Consider the following 25568-nt stretch of genomic DNA (forward strand, 5'->3'; position numbering starts at 1 on the left):
GAGCCCCAGCCATCGTGTTTACATCCAGAGTCTCTCTGCATCCGATCAACACCACACCGCCCCCACCTTTTTCGCCCACGACGCTTTTTCGGCTTGCATTCTTGACTCATTTTGATCGCAAGCTTTACGCGACCTGATCTATACCACTCACCATGTCCCACTCTTGGCTTCAGAGGAAGCGCAAAGCTGACTTGATCGACCTTGCGCAGAAGGCTAGACTTCCCGAGTAGGCTGGAATCGATCCTGCGCGTGTATGCGATACTAACAAGTCGTTTGCAGTGCAGATGGCCTCTTGAAAGATGATCTCGTGGACCTGCTTGAGAGCCATCTCAACTCCAATGAGAGCACCTTTGCCAAACTCCCCGAGTTTAGCGACTACTATGGGCGCAATGGGTCGCCAGTAAAGCGCGAAAAGTCTTCGCCAGAACCCTTCATCACGAAGACGACGCGCCGCCGAACTCTTAACAAAGACCCTTCGTATGTCAAACTTGGGTACGCGACGCGCGACGCGCTGAGGCTAACAAACGCGCAGTCCCGAGTCCACCCCCATCATCACACCAGAAATCCGCAGTGTTGTCGCGCGTACACCCAAGCCGAGATCCGTCTCTCGACGTGTTTCCGAGATGGTCGCTGAAGCCGAACCTAAGGCCGTGTCCCGTCGCGTTTCCGAGGTGGTTGCTCAAGCCGAACCCAAGGCCGTCTCTCGTCGCGTTTCCGAGCTGTACAATCAAGTGGACATTCCCGCATCGCCTGCCCAACTCGCTGAGGTCGCCGACCAGTCTTTCCAAGTAGTACAGACAAAGGCTGTCGAGCTGTGGGACAGGACCAGGATCGATGAGCTGAAGGAGTTCGTTCGAGAAAACGCAAGCTCGGTCGCTACCATCCAAACTATCATTCTGCTTGTCGAAGCTGTAGGACTACAGTACAACACTCTCGACACAACACCTTTATTCGCTACACCCGCCGCCTTGGGCTCATACACGAGCAGCCAGGACGTTCGAGGGCCAAACTTCTGGGCGCTGCTCTCTGCCGAGTGGTGGGCACCAGCTACCCTCTGGTCGCTTACGAGCTGGGTGCTACCGCTGATGTTCTCCTACTTCTTCAACTTGACCCTTCGCTCAAACACCTCGCGCAAGTCTTCCGAGCGCCAATATCCTGCTGATCCGCTCATTTTCAACATTGCGCGGGCAGTCCTGTCGTACAATGCCTACCGGGAAACTGTTAACATGGCATTCGCGCCAAGCGCATGGGGTCCCTTCTCCGAGTACGCGGTTGCGCGCGTAGGAAACAACGTCCCGGGAGGATACTACGGGTTGCAAATTGGCTCGCTGGTTGGCATACTTGTCAGCCTTTACGACGCCGCATTGAAGAAGTAGATACTTGTTGGGATAGAACATGGAATGTGACTGGGTCTGAGGACGTGAATCTGGTGATACCTGTATGTTCATTGGCGTTTGGATATACGATACCTTCCACCCTGGCGAGCTGGACACACTTTGCATCTGGATGCGGAGTTCGAGACCGGCGTCTATCGGAATGTCTGTTTCATTGGAGCTGCTACGCTTCATCGTTACCCAATATATACCTATGTCAAAATTGGTGCCCTAACTTGATCGCCTTTGAGAAGTAGTGACCCGGGTGCAGACAAGACGCTCCAAATGCTTCAGCTGTTAGACCCGCCGCCACTGCGCGTTGTTGATGAAACACGTGAAGTCGCGTGTGCTATCGATAGCTCCAAGCGCGAAAGGGCCACGCCGTCACCCCTCCGTCCCAACATCCTGCCATTCAACATCACTCTCACACGACTGCACCCACACGAACTTTACTCCAGTCTACCAATTGAACAACATACAACATGTCGGCTCAGTTCATGCAAATGTTGCAGAACATGCAAGGGCGGTCAAGCCGGTATTTAGCGCAACACCTTTGAAGCTCCAATGAGTTGCTAATGTGCAGTGTCAAGTACGGTGGAAGACATGATCAATTCCGATGACCAGCTCGCTGGCATGGACGGCATGGAACTTCGCGGCTGGAGCCACAACAACCCCACGGTGCCCAGTCGTGACCTCAAGGACCCAGTCGGCCAGACCCTCCTCGCTATCTTCAATCAAGAATTCGACGCACTACAAAACTACGTGGAGATGATGATCAAACAGCTCGGGGGCACCGAGGAAGCTCGCGAGACGCTCAGGAAGGATCTCTTCGCCAAACGATGGGGCCCCACGAAAACACCCATCTACAATGTACTCTTGCCAGCGCTGCACATGATGCCAAACAAGAAGCAAGAATTACTGGGCGTCGTGAAGTATCTAGCCAATGATCTCAAAGTGCCAGTCGATGGCAAGGACGTCGTGGGCAGCACCGCCCTCTTCTGGGCCATATCCACAAAACCCTACGTGCAACCCGAATTCGCGCAGATCCTCTTCGACGCTGGCGGTTCCGTCAACACGAAGAACCGCTTCGGTGCTACCCCAGGTTCAGAGATCGCCCAAGCCGACATCCACGGCGACACGAGCAAGAACGTGCAGATGCTCAAGTGGTACGTGGAGCATGGCGGTGATGTCGACAGCAAGGACACGGATGGTATGAGTATCAAGACGTTGGTCGAGATGATGAACATGAAGGTGCCGGCTATGGCTGCGGTTCTCAAGAAAGGAAGGGGACCGAGGAAAGAGGGGGATTGCACTAACTGCGGGAGGAGCCCGAAGGATGGCAAGGTCTTCTCGGCTTGTGGCAAGTGTAAAAAGGCGAGGTATTGTTCGCAGGAGTGTCAGAAGGTGGATTGGAAGGGGCATAAGAAGATTTGTAAGGCGACGTAGGGCAGGGTGGAAATGTGGTAGTGGGAGACGTGAGGAGAGACGGTACTGGAGATGAGAGTGCCGCGTGGAAGAGTTGGGTGACCATCAAAGCCGACCATGGCTAAAGTCTGGCTTCCTGGCTTCTGCAGGCGATAGGTCATGAAACCAGCTATGCATATACGGGTCGTTCACCGGCAAGACCGGCCCAAGCGGCGCTGACAGAGAAGACGAAGCAAATACACTGTTTCGATAGCACGCGACACAAGAAGTCGTCTACGGAATGAGCGTGCGCGAAACGACTGATGCGCATTCGGCTGGTCTGGTAGTTGGCGGGACGGAATGCACGTCGGATATCCAATCGAGGTGTATACACTTTAATCGTCTTCACTTCCTCGCGGTCTCTACACCATTTCCTTCGAGCTTTTATCAAAAGCTGAATATAGTTAAAGAGTTGGGTGGGGCGCGGGGACACGCGAACATGCATGCACGACGATTACTTGACGTCACTCGTAATACATTGACCGCCATCTCAAAAACGACTATGTCCATCTGAAGCAATCCCTACCACACGATCACCGTCCCAAGAACTTATTCCGCTACCAATCGTCCATCCATAATGAGGCTAAATCCCAACGGCGACGCATCCACTTTTCCCAAACGCTCAGCCTTACCACACATCGCCGGCACCCCAAAAGACAACGCCTGGTTCTGGGGCGGCCACGATGAACTCGGTCGCCTGAATCTCCTCACCCCCGAGCGAACAGTAAAAGCGACACAAGAAAATGTCAAAACAGGAGAATCAGTCTCACTAGACCTCCCCTTGAACGTCCCCAGCCCAGCCTTCTTCGGACGAAAAGGCCTCAAACACCGCATCAAAACCATTGCCCCAGGCGCTTTCGACGACGAAGTAGCATTCAACACGCAAAGCAGTTCGCAATGGGACGGTTTCCGCCACTTTGCACATCCAAAATACGAGTGCCACTACAACGGCGTTCTCTCAGATGAAATCATGGCGGATGTAGACGACGACGGCGAAGATGGCGACGCAGCACCTGAGCGCTCACGTAAACTCGGTATCGACGCGTGGGCCAAAAAGGGAATCATTGGCCGGGGCGTCCTCCTCGACGTGTACTCCTGGTCCCATAAAACGGGGAAGGAATACGACACTTTTACCAAACACGCTATCACAGCAGACGATCTCCTTGCATGTGCTCAATCCCAAGGCACATCCTTCCAAACCGGCGACATCCTGCTCGTACGAACGGGTTGGCTCTCAACCTACACTTCCCTCTCCCCCTCCGAGAAATCCTCCCGCAGCACCCTCCCCCACGACCAGCACTTCTACGCCGGTCTCGCCGCCGACGATGCCATGAAAGACTTTCTGTACGACAACTACTTCGCGGCTGCTGCGACCGATAATGCGAATTTCGAGGTTTGGCCGCCGGAAAGCTTCGAGGAGAGCTTGCATGCGTGTATGTTGAGTATGTGGGGGATGCCGATTGGCGAGCTTTGGGATCTGGAGGGGTTGGCGGGGATGTGCAAGGAGAGGGGACGGTGGGAGTTTTTGGTGGTTAGTAAACCGGTGGATGTGCCGGGGGGTGTGGGGAGTTTGCCTAATGCTGTTGCTATATTTTGATGGGGAGGTGAAGGGGTGAGGATTGGTGGTTCGATACCCAGTTTGGAGACTTCAGCGTTATCCGTTTCTTTCTTACGCGTCGCGTCATCTTTGATCTGATCAAACGATCTTCACCTGCATCGTCCTAGTACATGGCACGCGAGTTTATGAAGAAGTTCGTTTGTATCAACACCTAAATCTGGCGTGGGGCATGGGCGTCAAGATCAAAACGAGTTCCTTCGTAATGCTCGACTCCTGCGCAAGCCGGAGAACAACGAAGCTTCATCGGCGACTCCGCATCCCGCAAATACAGATTCATTAAGCTAGAAACTTCAGCACTCTATCTAGGTTCGTCTTTGTGTCCGTGGTCTACATCTCTAGCCTCGACCTCGGTCTGGGCTGCAGCCGATCCCCTGGACTAACCCCAGATTCTACCTCCCGCTCTTAGCGCTAGCCGCATACACACGATGCGGCGCATCACCGGTGCTTTTTTGAGAAGAGTATCAAGCCATAGACCCAATTGGTATTTTGAGGCTGAATATTCGAAGCTGAGGTCCTTCACAGATTTTTGGTGGGTGCATTCAAAATCCATCTCGTTGACCAGGCCGGACCAAGGCCAGGCCCCATCGAGTCGGAGGCGTACTCCATCGTTGTTGATGGGCGCATTGCGTCCTCGCTGGACAGTTTTCGCTCGCGTCCAGACCGCGAGAAGTAACAGTGAGCGTGTATAAAGCTGCCAGATGCGCTGCTTTTCTGGTCAACCAGACTCGCTTTTCATCCTCGCGATAACTACACTTCAGAATGGCACCTGCCCTTCGCGCCATTGCGCTTGCATTGCGAGCCGCCTCGTCGACTTGCCCGTCATCACCCACCTGTCCCCAGGACGACCAATGCTCGCTCACCTTAAATGGAGCCACTCTTCAAGTCAGCTGCGCGACTGACTACTATGGTGGCGATTTGCAGTTAGCACAGGTAAGCATGACTCCACAGTACGCTGTCTCGAACTCAACGCTCATCGTTTCTTAGACATCATCCCTGGCAAGCTGCATTCGGGTATGCTCTACGACCACAGGATGCAATGCTGCAAGCTACGTGGATGGTAACTGCTACCTCAAAAGCACGCTGAATGCGGCTCAGCCCAAGTATGCTATCCCTACTTTGTAATTGACTTCCAATTAACTCAGTCATTAGTGCCAACGTGATCGGAGTAGCTGTGATCTCAAGAGATGCTACAACAACGCCTACTCCAGCGCCGGATGCCCCCACACAGTGTCCTACCAGTTTCACCTGCCCAGAAAACAATGGCTGCTCGTACACTGATGGCTCACGCACTCTGGCACTTACGTGTGGAGTTGACTTCTATGGAGGTGATTTCGCCAACCAGTACGCAGCAAATCTCCAAGCTTGCACGCAAGCTTGCGCAGGCGATGCACAGTGCGTGGCCGCTTCGTTCGTTGGTGGCAAGGGTGCTGGTACTTGCTATCTCAAGAGCACAAAGAACGGTGGTTCTTCGAATGACGGTGTTGATGGTAAGTGAACCGAGCTGAGTTGCCTAACTTTTGCTGAACATCAAAGCTGTCTACGTTGTTTCCAACACCGTGCAACCGAGCAGTTCGTCAACGACTTCGACCCCGTCGCCCTCTTCGATTGTTGAAACGACGACTACCTCATCTTCGACTAGCACAGATGCTATTGTCAGCTCTACCTCGACTTCGTCCAGTACATCGACCTCAACCGAGACCAGTACCGAGACCAGCACCTCGACCGAGACTTCGACCCCCACGCCTACGCCTACGCCTACTCCCACTCCTACACCCACACCCACCCCAACGCCGGAGCCACAACCTACCTGTGGCGTTACCGGTAGTCCAAGACCGGGCGTTGTCTACACCAACATTGCCGGGCAGACACAGGCCACTTGCAAGATAAGGTGTCAGAACTATAATCTCGCAGGCCGTACCTGTCGTGTCTATGCTTTCAACCCCGCAACTAGGGTTTGCACGTTAGCGTTGGGCTTCACTGCTCCGACATTTGAGCAGGCTTTTACTCCTCAGAGCAATGGGTTCTATACCTGGTACGCTGTGGAATGCCCGGTGTGAGGAGTGTGGCTTGATGTATCTATTGTGGGATGGTGTATTGAATAGTACGAGCTGAACGCATTTTCAGGTATTTAGTCCAAATTTAATCCAACATGTCGTTCATATACACCCTCCTCCTATAATTCAATCACCTGGTTGTCGACTACATACTTCTCTTTCAAAGCGAAAAGTCAAGCAGTGTATGATGGCAACCACATGCCCAGTAACCGTCATGATGCCGTGATGAGCCATGTACCCAGGAGGTATCCGCATGTAAGGTCCACAACTGTCGACATCACAACAACCAACGTATTCCTCAAGACTGGTGATGGCCACATCGCCCTCCAAGTAGCCTTTTACCGACTTCATGAAACATCTCACCGATCAAAGGAATTTGTGACAAGACTGATCGGATTCGGACGTGAAACCCAGAAGCTCTTGGCATATCTCAACGTCCGCCCACACCCCTTCGTTGCGTCCGAGGAAGGCATTGTAAGAGAGTTAGATTGATCATTTGTAATGCTAGGCTTACAAAGATAGCGCTAGCGTTGGACAGCGTTGGATTGCGGTGAAAGTGATCAGCTTTCAAATGATATGCCCAGGAGGTATTCGCACCCAGATAATAAGCTATTCGAAGCTTAACGCGAGCATGTATGCCGAAACACCGTCTTTCTTAGATTCCTTAACCGATAGCGGTAGCGTCAAACGACATCGATGATAGTAAAAGTTCGGTAATATGCCAGGCGTATACATATGAGTAAACACTTACTCTGCAACGTCAAAGTTGCGTTCGTATTCTTCAACCTAAACATTGACTACCTAGGTACTATTGCTCTCGATTAGCATTGTATTCAGCTTGGACATTATGTTAGCATATCGTGTCTTTGAAGGGGTGACACTTGGTTTGATAATTAGCTTGTAGTCGGCCATTCACCTGTAACATAGCTGGTAGAAAGCATGCCTTGATGAAAGTGACTAACTATGGGTCGCCGCCACGGCCGCAGGCATGTCAGAGCTACTACTACCGAATAATAGATGACGTAGCTGCGTGGCGCGTATGTGAAGCTGCTGTGGAAGACATCGTCGATATCTGGATGTGAGGATGAGGCATCTCTAACTCGTTCGGAGCTGGACAGATGATGGTCATTTTCATAGCCACATGCGAAGTCACTAAGCAAGAAAAGCGAAAAATATGAAGTGATGGGGGAATCTATTCTCTATCTTGTACGAGATGGAATCAGATGAAGAGCAACCATGCAAGTTTTGTACCGTGACGCCGACCATGAACACATTACTCATAGACTGATATCGATTCAGCCTGTCATGCAACCCATGAACTCTCCTGCCGTAAACCAAAACCGAAGGAAGGAAACTTTTCGAAAAGGGCGGCGATACGTTTACTCGTCCTCGTCGGAGAAGACCTCCTCGCCACGCTTGCGGCGGGCCATGCGGTCCTTCTTCTTCTTGCGCATCTCGGAGGAGGTGAGCTTGGCTTTCTTCTGCGGGGGAAGTCAGTATACGTTTTTTTGCGCGTTTCTTCGTCGTGCTAACCTTTTGTGATGCGATCTTGTTACCCTATTGTCATAGTTAGCACATGTCTTGAGAGGGTAGGGTACAAGGGGGCCGCCAGGGGGGTGGGCGGGTCGAATCTGGTCGACAACAGGAAGCAGGAACGGGGAAATCACGGACCATTGCATCAAACTGGCGCATTAAGTTAGCAAAGATCAACCAAAATAGTAGGTGGAGTGATGACATACCTTCTCCTCTTCTTCACCATCGTCCTTGGCAAGACGGGGTCCGGCACCCTGACCTTGCACCCAGTTGTGACCGGAAGGAGTCATGCGACCGTCCATGACAGCCCAGACTTCCTCAGTGAGGTTGGCAGTGAACTCGGCGGAGTGAGTAATGATGATAACACCTCCCTCGAAGGTCTTGATGGCCTTGGAAAGAGCACCAAGAGAGTCACGGTCCAGGTAGTTAGTGGGCTCGTCGAGAACGATCAAGTGAGGACGCTGCCATGAGCAGGCAGACAGAACGACCTTGACACGCTGACCTCCGGAAAGACCACGCATACGGGAGTGAGAGACAAGCTCAGCGTCGAGACCGAAGTTGGCGCAGTGGGCCTCAATCTCCTTGCGGACAAGGGGACGGAACTGACCGCTGGCAAGAGCCTCCTTCTGGTCAACCTCGGCGACCATCTTGGCGTGGGAAGCCATGATCTCGGAACGAGGAATCCAGGCGTTGTCAGCAGACATCATGGGTGTCCAGCGCTCGTTCTTCATGCCGACGTTCTCTCCGAGAGCGAACGAACACTCGTACTCGTAGGAGTTCTTGAACTTCCTGCGAGAGTTGATGCCGATGACGCGACGCTCGGTACCCTCGATCTTGTAGATCTTGTCCATGGCCTTCTCGTCCTCCTCGGTGACGATCTTGTTGGCACGGTCCATGGTCTCACGGTCCTCACCAGTCTGGAAACGCCATTGAATGTACTCGGAAGGAGTCTTGTCGAGGTGGTGGTCGATATGGGCGAAAGCGTGCTGCTTGATGTAGGCAATACGGATGTTCTCGTGGTGGTAGATCTCACCCTTGGTGGGGACAAGCTCACCAGTCAGGACGTTGACAAGGGTGGACTTTCCGGCACCGTTGGGACCAATGACGGCAATACGGGATCCGAGCGAACATTGGAAGGTAATGTCCTCAATCTGGGGCTTGGAGGTACCCTCGTACTGGAAGCTCATGTTGGTGGCACGGAGAATGGCCTTGGCCTTGGTCTTGACACCCTCAAGGAAACCGGGCTCGGGGAACTTGAACTCCATGTCGGAGGCAGCGAGCTCGTGGTAGGACTTGGCAGAGGGCACACGCTTGACGAAGTCGTCAAGGTTACCACGGTAGCGCTTAAGCTTGAAGCGCTCGTAGTGGATGACGTGCTGGATGACGTTGTTCAAGAACTTGCTGTCGTGGGAGATGACAATGGATGTGCAAGGGGAGCTGGTGAGGTAGTCCTCAAGCCACTTGACGTTCTTGACGTCCAAGTGGTTGGTGGGCTCGTCGAGCAACAGAATGTCGGGCTTCTCGAAGACAGCACGGGCGAGCGCGAGCTTCATCTTCCATCCACCAGAAAGAGCACCGATGGTACCGTTGTACATGGCGTCGGTGAAACCGAACTCGTTGAGGGTAGTCTTGACCTCTGACTCAGGGGTCTCAACACCGACGGACTTGAGCTTACCCATGGTCCACTCAAGAACGGTCATCTCAGTGTCAGCAGAGTCCAAGTCATGCTCGACGTAGACGGTCTTGACCTCGTTCTGCTTGGGGAAACCCTCGACCTGCTCGTTGTTGATAGCGCGCATGAGGGTGGTCTTTCCGGAACCGTTGGGTCCGAGGAGACCGTAACGCTGACCACGCTTGAGACGGAGATGAGTCTGGTTGAGCAGAATCTTAGCACCGTAGGCCAAGTTGAATGTGCAGTTGCAGAGATCCTCGCCCTCCTCCTCATCGGGCTCGACGGCGCGCTCAGCGGCGGCACCGGGGAGAGATCGCTTGCGGGTCTCCTCAGTGACCTCCTTGGCCTTCTCGTCACCGACAAGGACGGCAACGAAAGGACCGGCGTTAGCCTGCCAGTTGAGAGGCTCGTAGTCCTTCTCGTCGATCAGCTGACCACCAATGGCACCAACGTAGTTGACGACAGGGGTGAAGCGGTCATCGATCTTGATGCTGGAGGGGATAGCGGCCTTGAGGTGGTTGGCAATGGTGGAGATGTCACCAGACTTCTCGATCTCAGGGATCTTGCCGTTCTCGACGTGACCGACACGGATGAGGGTGTCAAGACCCTGGCGGGTCTTCTCACGGGCCTCGGGGTCAGCCAAGTTGTCGTGGTTCTTCTCAAGCGCGGGCATGAGACGGGGCAAGAAAGCAGCGACAATCTGGGGGTCCTCGACAAGCTTGCACATATTGTCGATAATGACGGCAGACTTACGCTTGATGGCAGTCTCGCGCTCTACGAGACCACGCTCAAGCAGGGGAACCATGATGGCGAGGGTGGGCTCGTGGACATCAGTGACGAAAGTGGTGGCACCGAGCAAGTGAACGGTCTCGGGGACGTTCTCAGGCTTAGCGATACACTTGATGAGCTCGGGAATGAAGCGCTCGATATCCTTGTTGGAGATCAAGGAGCAGAGAGTCTCCATGGTGCCGTAGGCAGCCTTCTTGACCTCAGGCTTGGTGTCCCACATGGCTCCCGAGATGACGGGAATCAGGTCGGGGACACGGAAAGCCATCTGTGCGGGGGCGCTCTTGGTAAGGGCCTCAATGCACTTCAGGTCGGTCATCTTCTCAGGCCACTTTTGTGCGTTCTCGAGCGAGTTGATGATGTGGGGGATGATGGCCTTGACGGCGTTGGGGTTGGCGGCCATGACGATGGACTCGGCGGCGGTCTGAGCAGCGACCTTGACGCCGCTCATCTTGTCACCGACCGCGGCCAGCACGTCCGGCAGGAGGGAGACGAGGTAGGGCTCGACCGAGGCGGAGACGTGCGAGTGCTGGGCGATAGCACGGATGGCATCGAGCGCGCGCTCACGGGCGACGGCATCCTTCTTGCTGGCGAGTTGCTTCTTAAGCACCTGGACAGCCCTGCGTGTTTGTTAGAGACTGCGCTGTGGCGGGGGAGGGGCAGAGTGCAAACATACTTGGTGGGAGCGTCAGCCTCCTCAATGTCGCCGTTGATGAAGGTGGCGATGGCCTGAGCAGAGGCGTTGATCTCGTCCTGGGCCTTGGACACGGTCAACTTCTGCATCATCTCCTCAAGCGCCTTGAGCGACTTGGAGTTCTCGGACTTGATGTCCTTGGCATCATGCGAAGCAGCAGGCGCCATGTTGTCGGTGTAGGTAGAGGGGGGAGGTGTAGAGAGGGCGGAAGAGGTAGGTGGGGTGGTCCTTATATATGGACTTTGGCGGGGCCTAAAAAACTTTTGGCGCGAAAAGATAGAGTGAATCTATCGGGGGGGTATCAACGCGAGGAATCTGACTCGCAACCTTTCTATGCTACCGGGCACAACGACAGAAAGAAGGGAAAGGGAGTGTGAATGGAGAGAAGCGGCTGTGAAGGCTCGACGGGCTCTTTAAATTTGACCTTGCTCTTTGGTGGGATTTTGGCTCGCTTTGAGATTTTCTCGCACGGGCCAGATCTTATCGCGCTGAGGGACCCGACACCAGCTTCGCCGCCCAGGCGTTGCAATTATTTGCCTATGATCTAATTCGCATCCCATTCATCGCCAGAATTTTCCTTCTCGCCGCATTTTCCCCAGTTATCTAGTACTCCCCGCAAGTGTCTACTTCTGCTTCTTCACAACAGAGGGGCAGCAGCTTTGCCGCCGCCGGAGCCATGTTGCAGCCCACGTTGCAAAAGGCCATCTATGTGTGGCGAGTTTGGGTAAGGCGCGCTGACCGCCTTCTTCAACAAGACACCGTAGCCAACGACATGCAGCCAACGGTTGGGAGCCGCGGGAAATGCGCGCTGAAGATCAGGGACTGCACTAATCCAGCCCGACCGCCATGTCAGCATCCTTACAATAGAGCACACATTCCAAGCCACGGCATTTACGACACATATTCTGCCAATTCTTCCACCGCGGCCTTTGAAAACACCACGGCATACGACTTCTAGCTCAGTCTACGGGCGTTCTCTTACTGATGGGGTAGCCTTGCCGGCCACTATTCGTACAGCCTTGCCAAGTCGTCGCGCTACGGCCACAAGCGGAGGCTCCAGACTACTACCTCCCCGATTCTGCCGAAGTCGAGACAGCAAGCGTTTCTGGTACCCTCGCCACCCTGTAGACCACCGCCGAGCCATCACCGGCACCACGCCGTACTATGCCAGAAGTATTAGAGACGGTAAAATCTTCCGAGACTACCTGTCAGTATAGCGCATGACATACCGAATCTGACCGCCCTGGTGTCGCCGTGTATGTTCCCTGTTCATAGGATTACTGACATGACCCTTACGACGGCCCGTGACGGATGCAGAACACAATTACAAAAGAGTTGGACCCTGACGATGTCGAATTGTTAGCCGTATGCGAACCATCGCTCAACCATATTGCGCTCCGCAACCCCCCACTTCTTATCGATACCCCGGATTTCAACGTGTCAGAGTTCCTTACAGTACGCTTGTACCAATCCGTCAAACTTCAAGTCTGCGCATACATGGCATTGTTATTATGGTGAAATGTTGATGCAGAGCAGGGCAACAAAACGCGGTCTAGTAACTCTATATGGTGAATGGCATTGTTATCTGCAACGGCACCTTGTACGATCATACTTATCTACGTTGTGCGAGCATACACCCTGTCGTCTGTCCCGAGGCAGTCGCGTATAAGTCAATTCACGTCACTCACCAAAAAAGCATGCAGAGCGTCTTCGGATCCGATGCAGACAAAAGTAGCACCTCAGACAAGGGAAAAAGTAAACGCTCTAGAGCCTACATTAGCCCTAGATTATCCGGACTGCGTGTTTTACTCTCGTGTAGTCCGTAAACATGTTTAGCTATTCCCTTGTATACGATAGTAGCGAACTGCGAAATCTGATCGGATTAGCCTCAGTATGGCGTGGCCAATAGCTGCTACAGGCAGAGTCAAGAACAGCCACAGCGCACATATACAGTCATTTCCAAGGAACTGGAGAAGCTTCTTCAGATGACGTTGTTGACGACACCCGTATCGATGTTCCCAGGCAGCAGACCTTTTGCATGATCATTAAAATGGCGCCGAAGTTGTGACCGGAGCGATATAGGAAAGAAAAACACAAGGATAACTCAGCAATGTACATGCGTCTGCAGTCATATAGCAATATCAGGCAAGTATTATATAAGGCATCGCAGTGGACTAAGTAGCGTTTGTTGCGGTCAATGTACCTAGGTAACGTCAGCTACACAGACGAACTCCAGGATGGCAGAGTGGTCAGTGCTGGCGCTTCACCAAATTTCCGGTCATGTCCGACTCCACATCCACGACCAAATCGCTCACAGCTCAGCCGCAATGCGACCCATGTCTAACCCGTTGGGTATGATCAGCCTTCGCAGACGTGTGGCGCGCGCAGTCAGCTCCATACGAGGGCAAGTCACACTTAAAGCGTGCGTGTGATGCCGCAATCGCACTGGCCTGACCATCTGCCAACCTGCCCCTCCCCCACCGTAGGCGCAACCGCATTCCACATCTCTACCTAGGGCCTTCGTACATCTTTTCTCCTTAGACATCAATACACATTACATTCAAGAACAACATGTCAGGTCAGGATTACTACGGTCAGGGCCAAGGCCACGATCAAGGCTACGGCTACAGCCACGGCGGCGCATACCAGCAGCCCCAACAGCCGCAGCATGGCTACGGAGAGCATAACCAGGGCTATCCTCCTCAACCTCAGGCGTACGGACAGCAGCCGCACGACCAGTACGGTCAGGGACATCACAGCCCCTACCCACAAGGACAGGTCAGTATTGTTGCGCAACCTCGGCGCATCCTATCCACCAGGCTTTAGCTACTCACATCACTGTAGAGCTCCTACCCCCCGCCGTCGCATGACCCCTACGGACAGCCTCCCCAGCACGGCTATGGTGCCCCGCCCCAGGGCCAGTACCAACAGAGTTACGACCCGAACCGTAGCACGTCTCCCTACCCCCCTCAGGGCCATCAGCAGCAAGGCTACCACGACCCGAACCAGCAGTATGGCGCGCATCCACAACAGGGTCATCATGACCCGCAGCAAGGCTATGGTGCGCCGGCATATGGGCAACCCGGCGCACCCGGCGGCCCTGGCGAAGGCGACCGTGGCCTGGGTTCAGCTCTGATGGGAGGTGCAGGCGGCGCGTTCGTGGGTAACAAGCTCGGAGGCGGCGCGCTAGGCACGCTTGGAGGAGCGCTTTTGGGGGCGGTTGGCGCCAACCTCATTCCTGACAAGTAAGCCAAATACACACTGCAGCGCTATGGCGGGCATTATCTAACATGACTCTAGGAAGGAGAAGAAGCACAAGAAACACAAGAAGCACGGCAGCTCTGACCATGGCTCGCACCACGGCTCGCACCACGGTTCACACCACGGGTCTTCGCATCATGGATCGCATCACGGATCCTCGCACCACGGTCATAGCCACAAGAGCCACAGTAGGAGCCGTAGCAGGGGCGGCAAGAGTAGTTCCAGTTCTAGCAGCGACTCAGACTAGAGATGTTGCGCATAGGGGGTGTTTCTGGCTCGGTAAATGCAGGGCGCACACTGTGATGGCACGGTCGTAGTCATAGTTCTCTTGAATAAGATTTATTTGTAAAGCTAAACACGTGCTCATATGCGAAAATGCCCAGGCACTTAATGATGTAAATGCGCCCGAGCCGGATTTTACTCACGCATGAAGTTGAAGTCAACAGCCAACTGTGCGCATGCCTGCTACGGACCTGAACGGCTGCTATGCCTTGCATGCAGATGTGGACCAGACCCCGTTGTCCCAAAGTGGTTAGGCGTGCCACCAGACAGCCCTTTCCAAGGTTTTCTCCACTCTTACTCATCGCCGCAAATTCCAAAAGCAGCCCCGCAACCACGCTATCAAGATGCAAAATTAGTGGGAATAAGTTTATAACTTCCTGTAACAACTTCGACGATAACTTGCACGACACGGTTCCACTTCAAAAGTTACTCCAATCAGCATAAACATGGCGGATGTCTTCCTGGACTTCTTCCGCAGTTCATTACCAGATGAACTCGCGGCAGTGCTCGAAACGACCATCACATCGACAAAATCGGGAGATTTCCTAGACGTACTCCAACTACCAGAAGCGCAAATATTGCTGGGATATCAGGACAATGAAGCCACAAAGGAGGTCAAAAGAAACGATTTCACGCTCTGGAGCGACTACATCTTCCATCGCCTAGGACTGCTCCTGTCGAAAGGGAACGAGGAGGAGTCTACCCCAATAAAGGAAACGTCAGCATATCGGCAGCATGTTTACTTCCTGATCGCCATCGCGGCATTTCATGCATTCCTGCAGTCGAATGTCACTGGACCACCACTACCCTTCAAGTCTGCTGAGACGCTGTTGTCAAAAGACGTCGCAGATGATGCGAAACTTCTCAGCAAAACGCGCGCGGATCTTATTGCATCTCTGGGTGCAGATGGTGTTGCGGCATACAAGCTCACACCAAACATCGAGCTGCTGTGCCTTGCGCACACGATCCTCATCAGTCCCCCGATCCAAAAGAACATTCCGGTTTCGGCATGGGCGCGTCTTAGAGTGAACTTTGTCCATCAAAGGCTGCTCAGCGAGCCTGCGCCAAGTCTTCAGGATGCTATCTACGATGACTTAAAGGTAGTAGAGGACTTGATTCAGAACTCGGGAAAGCAGGGGAAGATCAAAGACTTGCATACGACCTTCCTTCTGGAGCGAGCAGCGATCCATACGCACCATGGTCTAGATAAGAAAGCCAAGGCGGACCTTGACCAGGCAACCTCAGAAAGGAAATTCGAATTTGCATTGACAGGACTGATGGGCAAGAGGACGAAGTTCCAACAGAAGGATACCAGTCAACTGATCGTACTCGCCCGCAGTGCGGGATCGGAATCCAACGGCACATCTGATGAAAGCTCAAAGCCAAAGGCTTTAGATCTTAATGATGATACCTTGCTGGAGTCGATCTCTTTCACCAACAACACTGCATCCATGGAGATCAAGGATGAGTCCAGTCTACCGGAATCACTTACGTCCATGGACCCATCAAACCAGCCATTACTTGACCCCTTAGACTCCGTCATCATGCTTTCGCTCGCTGAGAGCATCAAGAACACCAACCCAGCAGATGGTCTCACAAGAGAGCAAACCGAACCATATGCTACAAGAGTACTAGAGGGTGGTAGTTCGAACTGGCAAGTCTATACTCAGGCTCTTCTTGTGAGGAGTCGTATCGAAGGATACAAGTCGCGCACGATGGAGCGTGGTCTCCTCCAGCTTCAAGCGCTGGTTGATCAAGTCATCGCAGAGACCTCGGGTGATGCTACTACCGACGCCGAAACTGGCGAGAAGATCACTTCGTTCCTCCCACAAGCGAAGGAGAGCGAGTCGGCATCCGTTGAGGAACGCCTCCGTTACGTCTTCCCGCTCTGCTCCCCATCTCGCTGGGAGCTTGAGTCTGAGCTCGCTGCGCGATGGGTTGCCCTCGGCGGTCTACGATCCGCGCTCGAGATCTACGAGAGACTAGAGATGTGGGCTGAAGCAGCGCTGTGCTATGCTGCCACCGAGAAAGAGGAGCGAGCGCGCAAGATGATCCGACGACAGCTTTTCCATGCCACCAATGGCGATGACGAGAACGTTGACTTGGACGAAGAGAAGTGGGATGGTACTGAGCGGGATCCACCACCAGCCGAAGCACCGCGCTACTACTGCATCCTCGGTGACATTGACAACGATCTCTCCATGTATGAGAAAGCCTGGAACGTCTCCGGCCAACGATACGCGCGTGCTCAACGCTCCCTTGGTCAACGCTACATCTCCGCACGCAATTACGAAAAGGCCGCAGAAGCCTACGCACTATCCCTAAAGATCAACGCGCTCTACCACCCCGCCTGGTTCGCACTCGGATGCGCGTACCTCGAGCTCCTCCAATTCAAAAACGCCGTCGAAGCCTTCTCCCGCTGCGTGCAACTCGACGACCAAGACGCCGAAGCATGGAGCAACCTCGCAGCCTCCCTCCTGCACCTCAAGCCCAGGATCCAAGAAAACGCCGACGGCGAACTCCAAGAAACACGCGTAACAAACCACCCCCGCACCGACGCCCTGAAAGCATTCAAACGCGCCGCAACAATCAAGCACGACAACTTCCGCATCTGGAACAACGTTCTCGCCGTGAGCGCATCCACAAACCCACCCTCCTGGGCCGACGTCGTAACAGCCCAACGCCGCATCTGCGAGCTCCGCGGCTCGACCGAAGGCGAAAAGTGCGTCGACGCTGAAGTCATCGACATGCTGGTCAAACATGTAGTCTCCGCCGAAGACGGCTTCGACATCACGCGCCCCGGTCTCCCACGCCTGGTAAACGACCTCATGGAAAAACATATCAAGCCCCTCATCACCGTGTCCCCCAAACTCTGGCTCATCCTCGCAACATTGTACACGCACACACAGCGCCCCAGCTCTGCACTGGAATGCCACGAGAAAGCGTGGCGGGCCGTGACTAGCCAGCCGAAATGGGAGTCGGGGTCTGAGGCGGAGTGGAATGCGGTTGTGGATATGACGATCGATCTTGTGGATGCGTATGAGACGTTGGGGCCGAGGGAACGGACGGAGGGGTTGGGCGCCGGGGATGGGCAAGTGGTGGCGAAGGATTGGAAGTTTAAGAGTAGGAGTGCGGTTAGGAGTGTTATGGGGAAGGGCAAGGAGAACTGGGAGGATAGTGCTGGGTGGGAGAGATTGGTGGAGAGGTTGGAGGAGTTGAAGGGGAGGGAGTAAGTGGGTTGGTGGGTATCTGGTGCTGTGGGGATTTATTGCAGATGAGAGTTTTCGACTAGGAAAGTATAAAAGCTTGGTTTTCTATTGAGATTGTCTACGCGTGTGGTGCTATGCTACTGTTGCTGAAGGGAAGACCAAGTGTGTCCGGGTAGGGCCTTTATTGACGCCATGGTGTTGTGACGCGGTAGTCGCATCTGAACCTTACCAGGAGCTGCTTCAACTCGACTTGTCGTGACGTTTATGATGTCGTCTTCGTTCATGGGCTATTAGGTATTTAGACTCATCATCGAGAACCAAAGGGTTTGGGGACAGGAATGAATCGTTGACGACATCGATAATGCCGACCCTCCATGTATCAGCATTTGGCGCTTCCGCAACAATGTGTCACAGCTAGACGATTACTGCCCCTCGAGCCACGAATTGTTAATGCACCTATCAGATGGCTGAGACACTCAGGGGGTGAATGAGGACGCAAGACATAACCGTTGAAGACGTTGCACACCAATCGTTAGAGCAGAAAGGAATGTCTCGCAACGGAGATGCCTCAAAAGTGCATCTGCTCCCTCAGCGGCAAGCTCGGATGGAGTTCCTGGGTAAGTAGCGCGCCGTGGTTTGTACCACACTCTGCGCTGTCGGTAGTCCCTACCGTGTCAGCAAAGACTGCTGCCCAAGAGCGACTACCCTCTTAGTTCGTGCGATGCAAGCTACCCGTCTAGGTGCATGATCAGAGCTGAACTCTTTCCCCACACCCGCTCTTCCGGCGGCCAGACCTGGTATCCGGGTTGTCTCGCCCCTTGCTGTGGCGACTGAGAAGGTTTGGTGTGATGAGAAAGTGAGAACAGACCCGACAACCGGGTTCATAAGGGTGTACTTTGCGAATCGATTCCGCCGCGGAACTTCGGCTGCTGGCCGAGCCTGTGATTGTGAAGGAGATGTATCGTGGTCAGAGTGGCCCTGCTCATCTTGGATACCTGCATAAACTCTATTTCGGCTCGGTACCGAGGTGTTGGCTGGATGCTCCTTATCTCGTGAAGGGTAATGTAAGATCCATAGGTTGTTGACCAATTCTCAAGGTTACTAAAATGTGTGGCAGTTAGATGCGTGGCAAGTAGCAGCAATGTAGCAGGTGCGTTGCTGACAAAATGGAATCCATGATGTGTTTGCGCAAGAGACCCACCCGAACGCTTTCGGAGTAGCCACCATGGGGATTAGCTAAAGCGGGTCATCTCTTTTATGGTGTAGTGAGTGCGACGTCCGAGAGTCTTGTGCTCAGTTCGTGCAACCAGACCAGTGGTCAATAGCCCGAGATCTGCTCGCGTACAAGACCCGTTGCAAGGTTACACATGTTTGCCTTCGTTGCGATCGACGACGGTGTGTTGTTAAGCAGTTCATCTCGAGATCGTTGGCAATTCGTGCGGGATTGAGTGGTGGACGGCGTCCTGGGATTTCACCAAGCGTTGGGATACCCAGGCAGTCTCTGTATTGGGTCCACTACACTGGGGCGGCTGACTGCATGCCTCTGATATTGTACGACCATCACCCGTAAGCGCGTTTCAGATGACAGAGGCAAATACCCAGCACCGTGGCAAGCATCCTCGTGGAGGATAACATCCTAGTCGCAAGAGAGTGTTCAAGCCATGGTACGTTTTCCAACTCTTATAATGGCTAGAACAGCAATTTCAAGTCGCTCATGCGCAAGTATGGTAATACAATGGCGTATCGAACGGCGTTGTAGGCCGGTCACACCAGATAAATTGCCTCCAAGCCACGGTGACGGCAAACGCGTCGCGTTGCAGCGTGCATGCTGATCCATTTCCGGTAACCACGACTGTGAACAGACACGATGGTAAAGAGAGTGATTTGCAGACTTGGCTACTACGGAGCCACACCTAATCCAGGCATATTAGCGGGCGTCTTACTAGTAGCTCTGCATAGCTGACATCGGCGTGGTGGTAGGGAGAAAAGGGCGCTGGAAGCCGTGGAGTCGCCGTGATTGATAGATGTGTAGATTGGCAGTAAGTGGGGCTATCGTAAGATGATCAGTGCAGCCCAAAGTCAGAGGAATGTCGGTACTTTGGAGGCAATGGCAGCACGAAGCAGGGTCCCGATGTCTGCCAAGGTGCGGTGGGAGGAATGCGGTCCCCTGCAGAAGACACCCGAATGTCGCATTGCGCTCCTGACGAGCTATGGTAAAGAAGGCGAACGGATGGCCATGATGGAGACGGCATAACGGCTCGATGGGTGATATTATCACGGAAGCGCTGATGCTAATGCTCCGCTTCTGGCGGCTGACACACAGCCACGAGAGACCCGGCAGGCAGCCGTTCGGGACAAGCGCGTTGAGGATACGGCATCAGCTTTCTAAGAATAATACAAGGCCACACTGGCCATGGTTCGCTGGAATGGCATTGCGTGAACGCCGGATGGAGATGGGAATCGCGTCCGTTGAACGCGTTCGGCAGTCGCGTTGGTGTCGGCAGACGCGTCGGTAGTGACGGTATTCGCAGCCCTGAGTCGCGTAGTGATCAAGAGCGTAACGATGGCCCTGAGGCGAGAATAGATCGTGATGAAAGTTCTGCCAAAGTGAGGGGCTCCGTGGCGGTCAAGTCAGCCTCATCTCGCGGGAGGAGCGACGGGCGGGTGTCGTCGCTTTTTTCCCGATGCGGCGGGATGCAAACAAAGCGAGGCAGCTACGACGCTCTGGCCGAGGCAGGAGCGATGGCTAACGAAGAAGGCGCTGGCAATGCCGTTGACTACCCCAACGCGCCTGCGTGGGACAGCAACATCCCTTCGCCGGCGCATCGCCGTCGAGCCAGCAGAGTCGCGAAGCGAGGCGTAGGCAGCTTTGCGGTGCCTGGCTTGCCTGAGGCTGTTTGGTGTGGCTTTTCTGGCGATGCGCAGGATGGACAGGGGTCGGGCGAATTAAGGTTCTGCAAGCCACACCAGGAATAGATGCATCTTCGCTTGACCGCTGGCAACGGAGCTCATTGCTCACCACACTCCAACACATGCCCTCCCTTCCTGCCACTATGCCATCACCACCACCCTCACATGGGGCCATGCTGAGCATTGCCGCGCATTGGCCGCCATGAGCAGCCATCTGCCGTCATCGCGGCTACTCGTCGTCCACTGAGCACTGGAGCCCATGTCCCGGGCCCCAGAGGCTCATGGCCGCCCTGACAGTCGTCCATCCTAGAGGCCGTAGACATGCTGCTGATGCTCACTGGATTGCTGGGCCGCATGTATATCATCGTCAAGGTCACCGCCGCATTGGGCACCCACCATGCTCTTGCTACGCCCGGCATATGCGTCAACCTCGCCATACTCAGCACCCCATTGATCCCTCTCATACCCACCCCAACTGCTCGCCATTGCTCTCCGTATTTACAGTCCATCGCAATCACAATTTGATTCACATCCGACGCCTCACGAACAGTGTCTGGGAGCTCTGGCCCTGCTTCTCTGCATCCGCGCTTCCTACCATTGCAGAGGTCTTAGGGCCCCACTCCACATCTCAGGTACTGGCCAAGACAAGTGCCCTCCAGCATCAATCGTCTTCAATCTAGAGTTGTGTGTTGAAGCATTTCTGATTGACCCACTGTGGGCAGCCGTCACTGGACAGAGATAATCAGCACCCATAGTGGAGCCCAGCTTACTGCCACTTTGCACTGCTGCGCCATCCGAGGCCACCCGCCAGAGCCTCAGCGCACAGGACCCAGCCGCCTGCTAGCCTTCATCGTTTTTATCCATCAATGCGAACAAAGGGCCCGTCAGGCTTTGCACGACGTGGTGCTCAACGGCCATAATACTAGCCTTTTGAGGGCGTGCTTCACCATCGACAGGCCCGCTAGGCTACCAGGCGGACGGGATCGGTAATCACCAAGAGTCATCCCAGCCCCCAAGAATACCCTGTGCTCACTCGCTCTTCCTTGCAGTTGTGTCTATGCTCCGCCGTAAACGCTCGACCAATCCCGTCTCTCTTCCGCTGCCCTGGGTCCGTTCGTCGCTCGATCCGTACATCAGCTCTACCTGGCATTAACTGTTGCCTACCTCCGCAGTCATAGCTCCGTCGTCCCGCAGCTCCATATACCGTCCGCACGGCAAGGCTGCCGAGCCTCACGCATACTGGCCAGTCCTTGGTTAATGTCACTACTCCTTTGTCCTATATGTAAGTCAAGCTGTCAGTCACGTCAAAATGCGGGTCGATCAATGCGACATCCCGTACCAAGTCGCTCACACTCATTTCAGCACCTGGTCGTTGCTCTGAATCAGTGACGATTTGCGAAAGCAAGACGACCCGTTCCCTGTTTCGTCAGTAAGAAGCTGCAATTGTCTGAGCTGCAGTCGGCGAAGAGCTGGACTCACCGCGTTTGATACCGAGACTCAAAGTCGCCCTGGGGCCCGTATGAATCGAACTCCTGAACAGCCCGATCGTTTGTCTCTAAGCAGGCCACTTCTGTCGGCTTCGCTAGTCCCAAGACCTCCGAAAATTGTCTCCGGATCTATCTCCCATCGCATTTGTGGTACTTTGTTGAGTCTACTTGTCGCAAAATCTGCCTGCAACAAGGGTACACTGTCTCTTTACCACTGGGAAGGACGCAGACTCTCACCCCACGAGTCCTGTGACATTCCGTCATCGTCTCACTTCCACCGAGACGAGAAGGCAACACTACCAACAGTCCCTGGAGATTTCCATCCCTGTCGAGCTGGGCCGTTTTATCTTGTCGAACCATCAGGTGCGTTATTCCTCCTACGTGACGGGTCCTCGAGGCGTGTCAGGACACCTGCTTCAGGACCCCTCCATGGCTGCCTGCGCGTTGACCCCCACATGAATATTAGGCTGCCTGCTAACATTCCTCTAGGGATTAGCTAGCTTCCACCAGGCGGCGTCCTCGATCAGTGTCAGGGCCTATCCCCAGTGTTGCGCAGTTCGGTCCTTGGTGGTGGGCCTCAGGCTGTCCAGGCTGCGAGAGCTGCAGAACTACTATCCATGTCGGGATACAGCAAGAACCATGAGTATGTGTATGGTAAGTGGATTGTGGCTCATCTGACGAGTGTGGAAGCGCACCTGCCATGGTTGGGTCGGCTGAACCCGGCACTGGCCCACGTGAGAACGATTAGCACGTTTGACTGACCACATACATTCCAGATGCCGAAGCCACCAGATCAAATCAGGTTGCAAGCTATCCGAGCATTGCGCAGCCCGCATTCGCCTCGCAGTACACGGATGCGCCCGCGCTACTAAGCCATGAGCCCACGAGCGCAGAGATGCCCTACATCCCTAGCTTGGTATACGAGTCACGCGGTGCAGCAGGCCATCATCCCAATCCATCATTTATCGATGCAGGAGCTCGTCATCCCGCCTCTCTTGCAGATACTGAAACGGAAATCACCGAACAAATTACACCCGCACAAGGCACTGCTGGATCAACGGTAACGCTGCACCTCCGGACGAATTACGATCTTGATGCAAACCAGCATACTTTCATACTCATGTTCGGTAGCAAGAAGTGCGTCGCTGCACTGCAGAAAGTGGACTACGACGACGATGCATGGACCAACTACGTACTGAACGTTGAAGTGCCCCCTTTCCCACTGACCAACACCTTCGATCCAACCATGATGTTGAAGATGCAGATAGAAGACAAGATGGGCAACTTACGATCGGAAACGGACGCTGGAAGATTCACATACACCGACATGTCGCCAAACCTAGCATACCAATCCTCACCCAATTTCTCCAGGAAACGAAAATACTCTCCAGAGTTCGGAAACAGTCGAGGCTACTCCGATGGCAATGTCGCAAAGCGAGCATTTGCGAAGCCACGCGCTTCGTCGGGAGCCTACTCTGCCGCTCAACTATCGCCGCTACCGACCCAGTCTGCGTTGGACAACACGTACGCACAGAGCGCTGGGTATGATATGTCTAAGCAGACAAACTACGGCTCGCAACTGTCCCAGAGAGCTCTTTACGCAGTACCGTCAGGTATTGGCATGAGCCACAGCGACTACAAACTGCCCCAGATGTCGCCGATGCCGCATTCTTATGCCTCCTACACCCCCCTCACTCATACCACTCGAAGCAACACCGCGACCGTTCTGCCCTCACCACCCGCACTTTCAACACCAGTTCTGGTCCGTGCAACACATCTTTCGCAAGGAGACGGTAGTACTGGTTCGACTCAGCCTTTCAATCCGTATGCGATGGGTCCGAGCAAGGCGATATTGGAGATCGACGGCGATCTTGATAAGATGGGCGACAACTGGTCGACAGAGGAGTTGGACGCGAAGAGACGACTTGTCGAGTTCCAAAGATCGCAGCATGGCAGCAAGATAACGACTACTTTTGCGCCCACAACACTGGAAGCTCGACAGGGGCGTGGCATCTGCGTCAGCTGTATCTGGTGGAAAGAGAAGAATGAGTGCTTCATCACAAGCGTAGACACCATTTTCCTACTGGAACAACTCGTAAACGTTCGCTTTACCGTCGAGGAGAAGAACCGCATCCGTCGCAACCTCGAAGGCTTTCGCCCCCTCACAGTCTCCAAGGCGAGGGCGGATAGCGAACCATTCTTCAAAGTTATCATGGGTTTCCCTAATCCCAAGCCTCGTAATATTGAGAAGGACGTCAAGGTGTTCCCCTGGAAGATACTGTCGCATGCTTTAAAGAAGATCATCAGCAAATACGTACGTTCTCCGCAACTAGTTACTGAGAGCGAAGCTAACAAGACCAGTCTGCTAGTTATGCCTCGACAGCTGGCGTTGGGCATCTCTCCACTGCGACGACTTCGTACGCTCCAAGCACTGCCCTGCAGGCAACACTGAACGCTCATCGACACACATCACCTCAAACCCTGCCTACTTCGACTGCTTCAACGGCCTATACATCCGGCTTGACCTCGTCTAGTCTATCGCCCCATCAAAATGTGGCAGCAGGCTTCGAAGGATCAGCAGGACAAGGCATGCCGGTTGCCCAAAGGACACCTTCAGGCCAGGGCATGACTCTGTGGGGCACTACCACTCACCAGATATCACAATACCCGTCGCCTCTTTCTCATGGAGGACGAGGGTCCTGGGACTATGGATATCCCAATACTTCGGCTGCAACGGAAATGCCGCCAATCGCGCATGCGCTGCAAATGCCACGGCAGAACGGCTTGCCAGACTTCAGCCAAATGTCATCAACTCATGGCTACCATCAATACGGTGAAGATACAACGAGGGTGTAGCAGAGGCAAGATTGGGAGACAAAACTCCAAGGGTTACCGATACGACTACGCGTTGCGGGCTCTGATCTGCATCGGGTGATCAACCAATGTCCGCATGATCCATGCGGGCCTAACCCGATGGGGTGTTGCACCAATCGCTCTCCACACCACTCATCGCTAGATTCGCCTCGCGCATCCCGCACACCTTCAGACGTTCGCAGTTCTCTAATAATATCCGGTATCTGGTTTGGCGTCGAATACGGCGGTTTCGGCATTTGGACACTGGACGCATCATACCCCGGGGAGGCGGCGTTTACCACACTTTCGGTTTCATCATCGACTACACATAGAGGATCATCATTAACGGTACAAGCCATCTTACGCATACAA

General features: G+C 54.1%; 7 protein-coding genes across 7 annotated transcripts; 6 read left to right on the top strand and 1 right to left on the bottom strand.

The window, feature by feature from the left end:
* Positions 1-152: 152 nt before the first annotated feature.
* Positions 153-1376, top strand: J4E85_008073 (uncharacterized protein; the record flags this gene model as incomplete). The annotated part of the gene is made up of 3 exons (XM_051472302.1): positions 153-226; positions 280-477; positions 533-1376. The coding sequence occupies 3 exons, from the start codon at positions 153-155 to the stop codon at positions 1374-1376; spliced, it is 1116 nt and encodes a 371-aa protein (XP_051323767.1).
* A 479-nt stretch (positions 1377-1855) lies between these two features.
* J4E85_008074 (uncharacterized protein) lies at positions 1856-2819 on the top strand (the record flags this gene model as incomplete). Its single annotated transcript, XM_051472303.1, has 2 exons — positions 1856-1908; positions 1964-2819. The coding sequence occupies 2 exons, from the start codon at positions 1856-1858 to the stop codon at positions 2817-2819; spliced, it is 909 nt and encodes a 302-aa protein (XP_051323768.1).
* Positions 2820-3414: 595 nt separating this feature from the next.
* J4E85_008075 (uncharacterized protein) lies at positions 3415-4434 on the top strand (the record flags this gene model as incomplete). The annotated part of the gene is made up of 1 exon (XM_051472304.1): positions 3415-4434. The coding sequence occupies one exon, from the start codon at positions 3415-3417 to the stop codon at positions 4432-4434; it is 1020 nt and encodes a 339-aa protein (XP_051323769.1).
* A 3454-nt stretch (positions 4435-7888) lies between these two features.
* CEF3 (translation elongation factor EF-3) lies at positions 7889-11361 on the bottom strand (the record flags this gene model as incomplete). Its single annotated transcript, XM_051472305.1, has 5 exons — positions 7889-7990; positions 8043-8066; positions 8181-8192; positions 8249-11120; positions 11177-11361. 5 exons carry the CDS (start codon positions 11359-11361, stop codon positions 7889-7891), a joined length of 3195 nt encoding a protein of 1064 aa, XP_051323770.1.
* Positions 11362-13765: 2404 nt separating this feature from the next.
* On the top strand, positions 13766-14443 carry J4E85_008077 (uncharacterized protein; the record flags this gene model as incomplete). The annotated part of the gene is made up of 2 exons (XM_051472306.1): positions 13766-13972; positions 14039-14443. 2 exons carry the CDS (start codon positions 13766-13768, stop codon positions 14441-14443), a joined length of 612 nt encoding a protein of 203 aa, XP_051323771.1.
* Positions 14444-15183: 740 nt separating this feature from the next.
* On the top strand, positions 15184-17970 carry J4E85_008078 (uncharacterized protein; the record flags this gene model as incomplete). Its single annotated transcript, XM_051472307.1, has 1 exon — positions 15184-17970. The coding sequence occupies one exon, from the start codon at positions 15184-15186 to the stop codon at positions 17968-17970; it is 2787 nt and encodes a 928-aa protein (XP_051323772.1).
* A 4990-nt stretch (positions 17971-22960) lies between these two features.
* On the top strand, positions 22961-24877 carry J4E85_008079 (uncharacterized protein; the record flags this gene model as incomplete). The annotated part of the gene is made up of 3 exons (XM_051472308.1): positions 22961-22997; positions 23120-24657; positions 24713-24877. The coding sequence occupies 3 exons, from the start codon at positions 22961-22963 to the stop codon at positions 24875-24877; spliced, it is 1740 nt and encodes a 579-aa protein (XP_051323773.1).
* Between the last annotated feature and the right edge of the window lie 691 nt (positions 24878-25568).

The sequence above is a fragment of the Alternaria conjuncta genome, assembly GCF_024043145.1.
Source record: "Alternaria conjuncta strain BMP 0040 chromosome Unknown scaffold_12, whole genome shotgun sequence".
Classification (NCBI taxonomy): Eukaryota; Fungi; Ascomycota; class Dothideomycetes; order Pleosporales; family Pleosporaceae; genus Alternaria; species Alternaria conjuncta.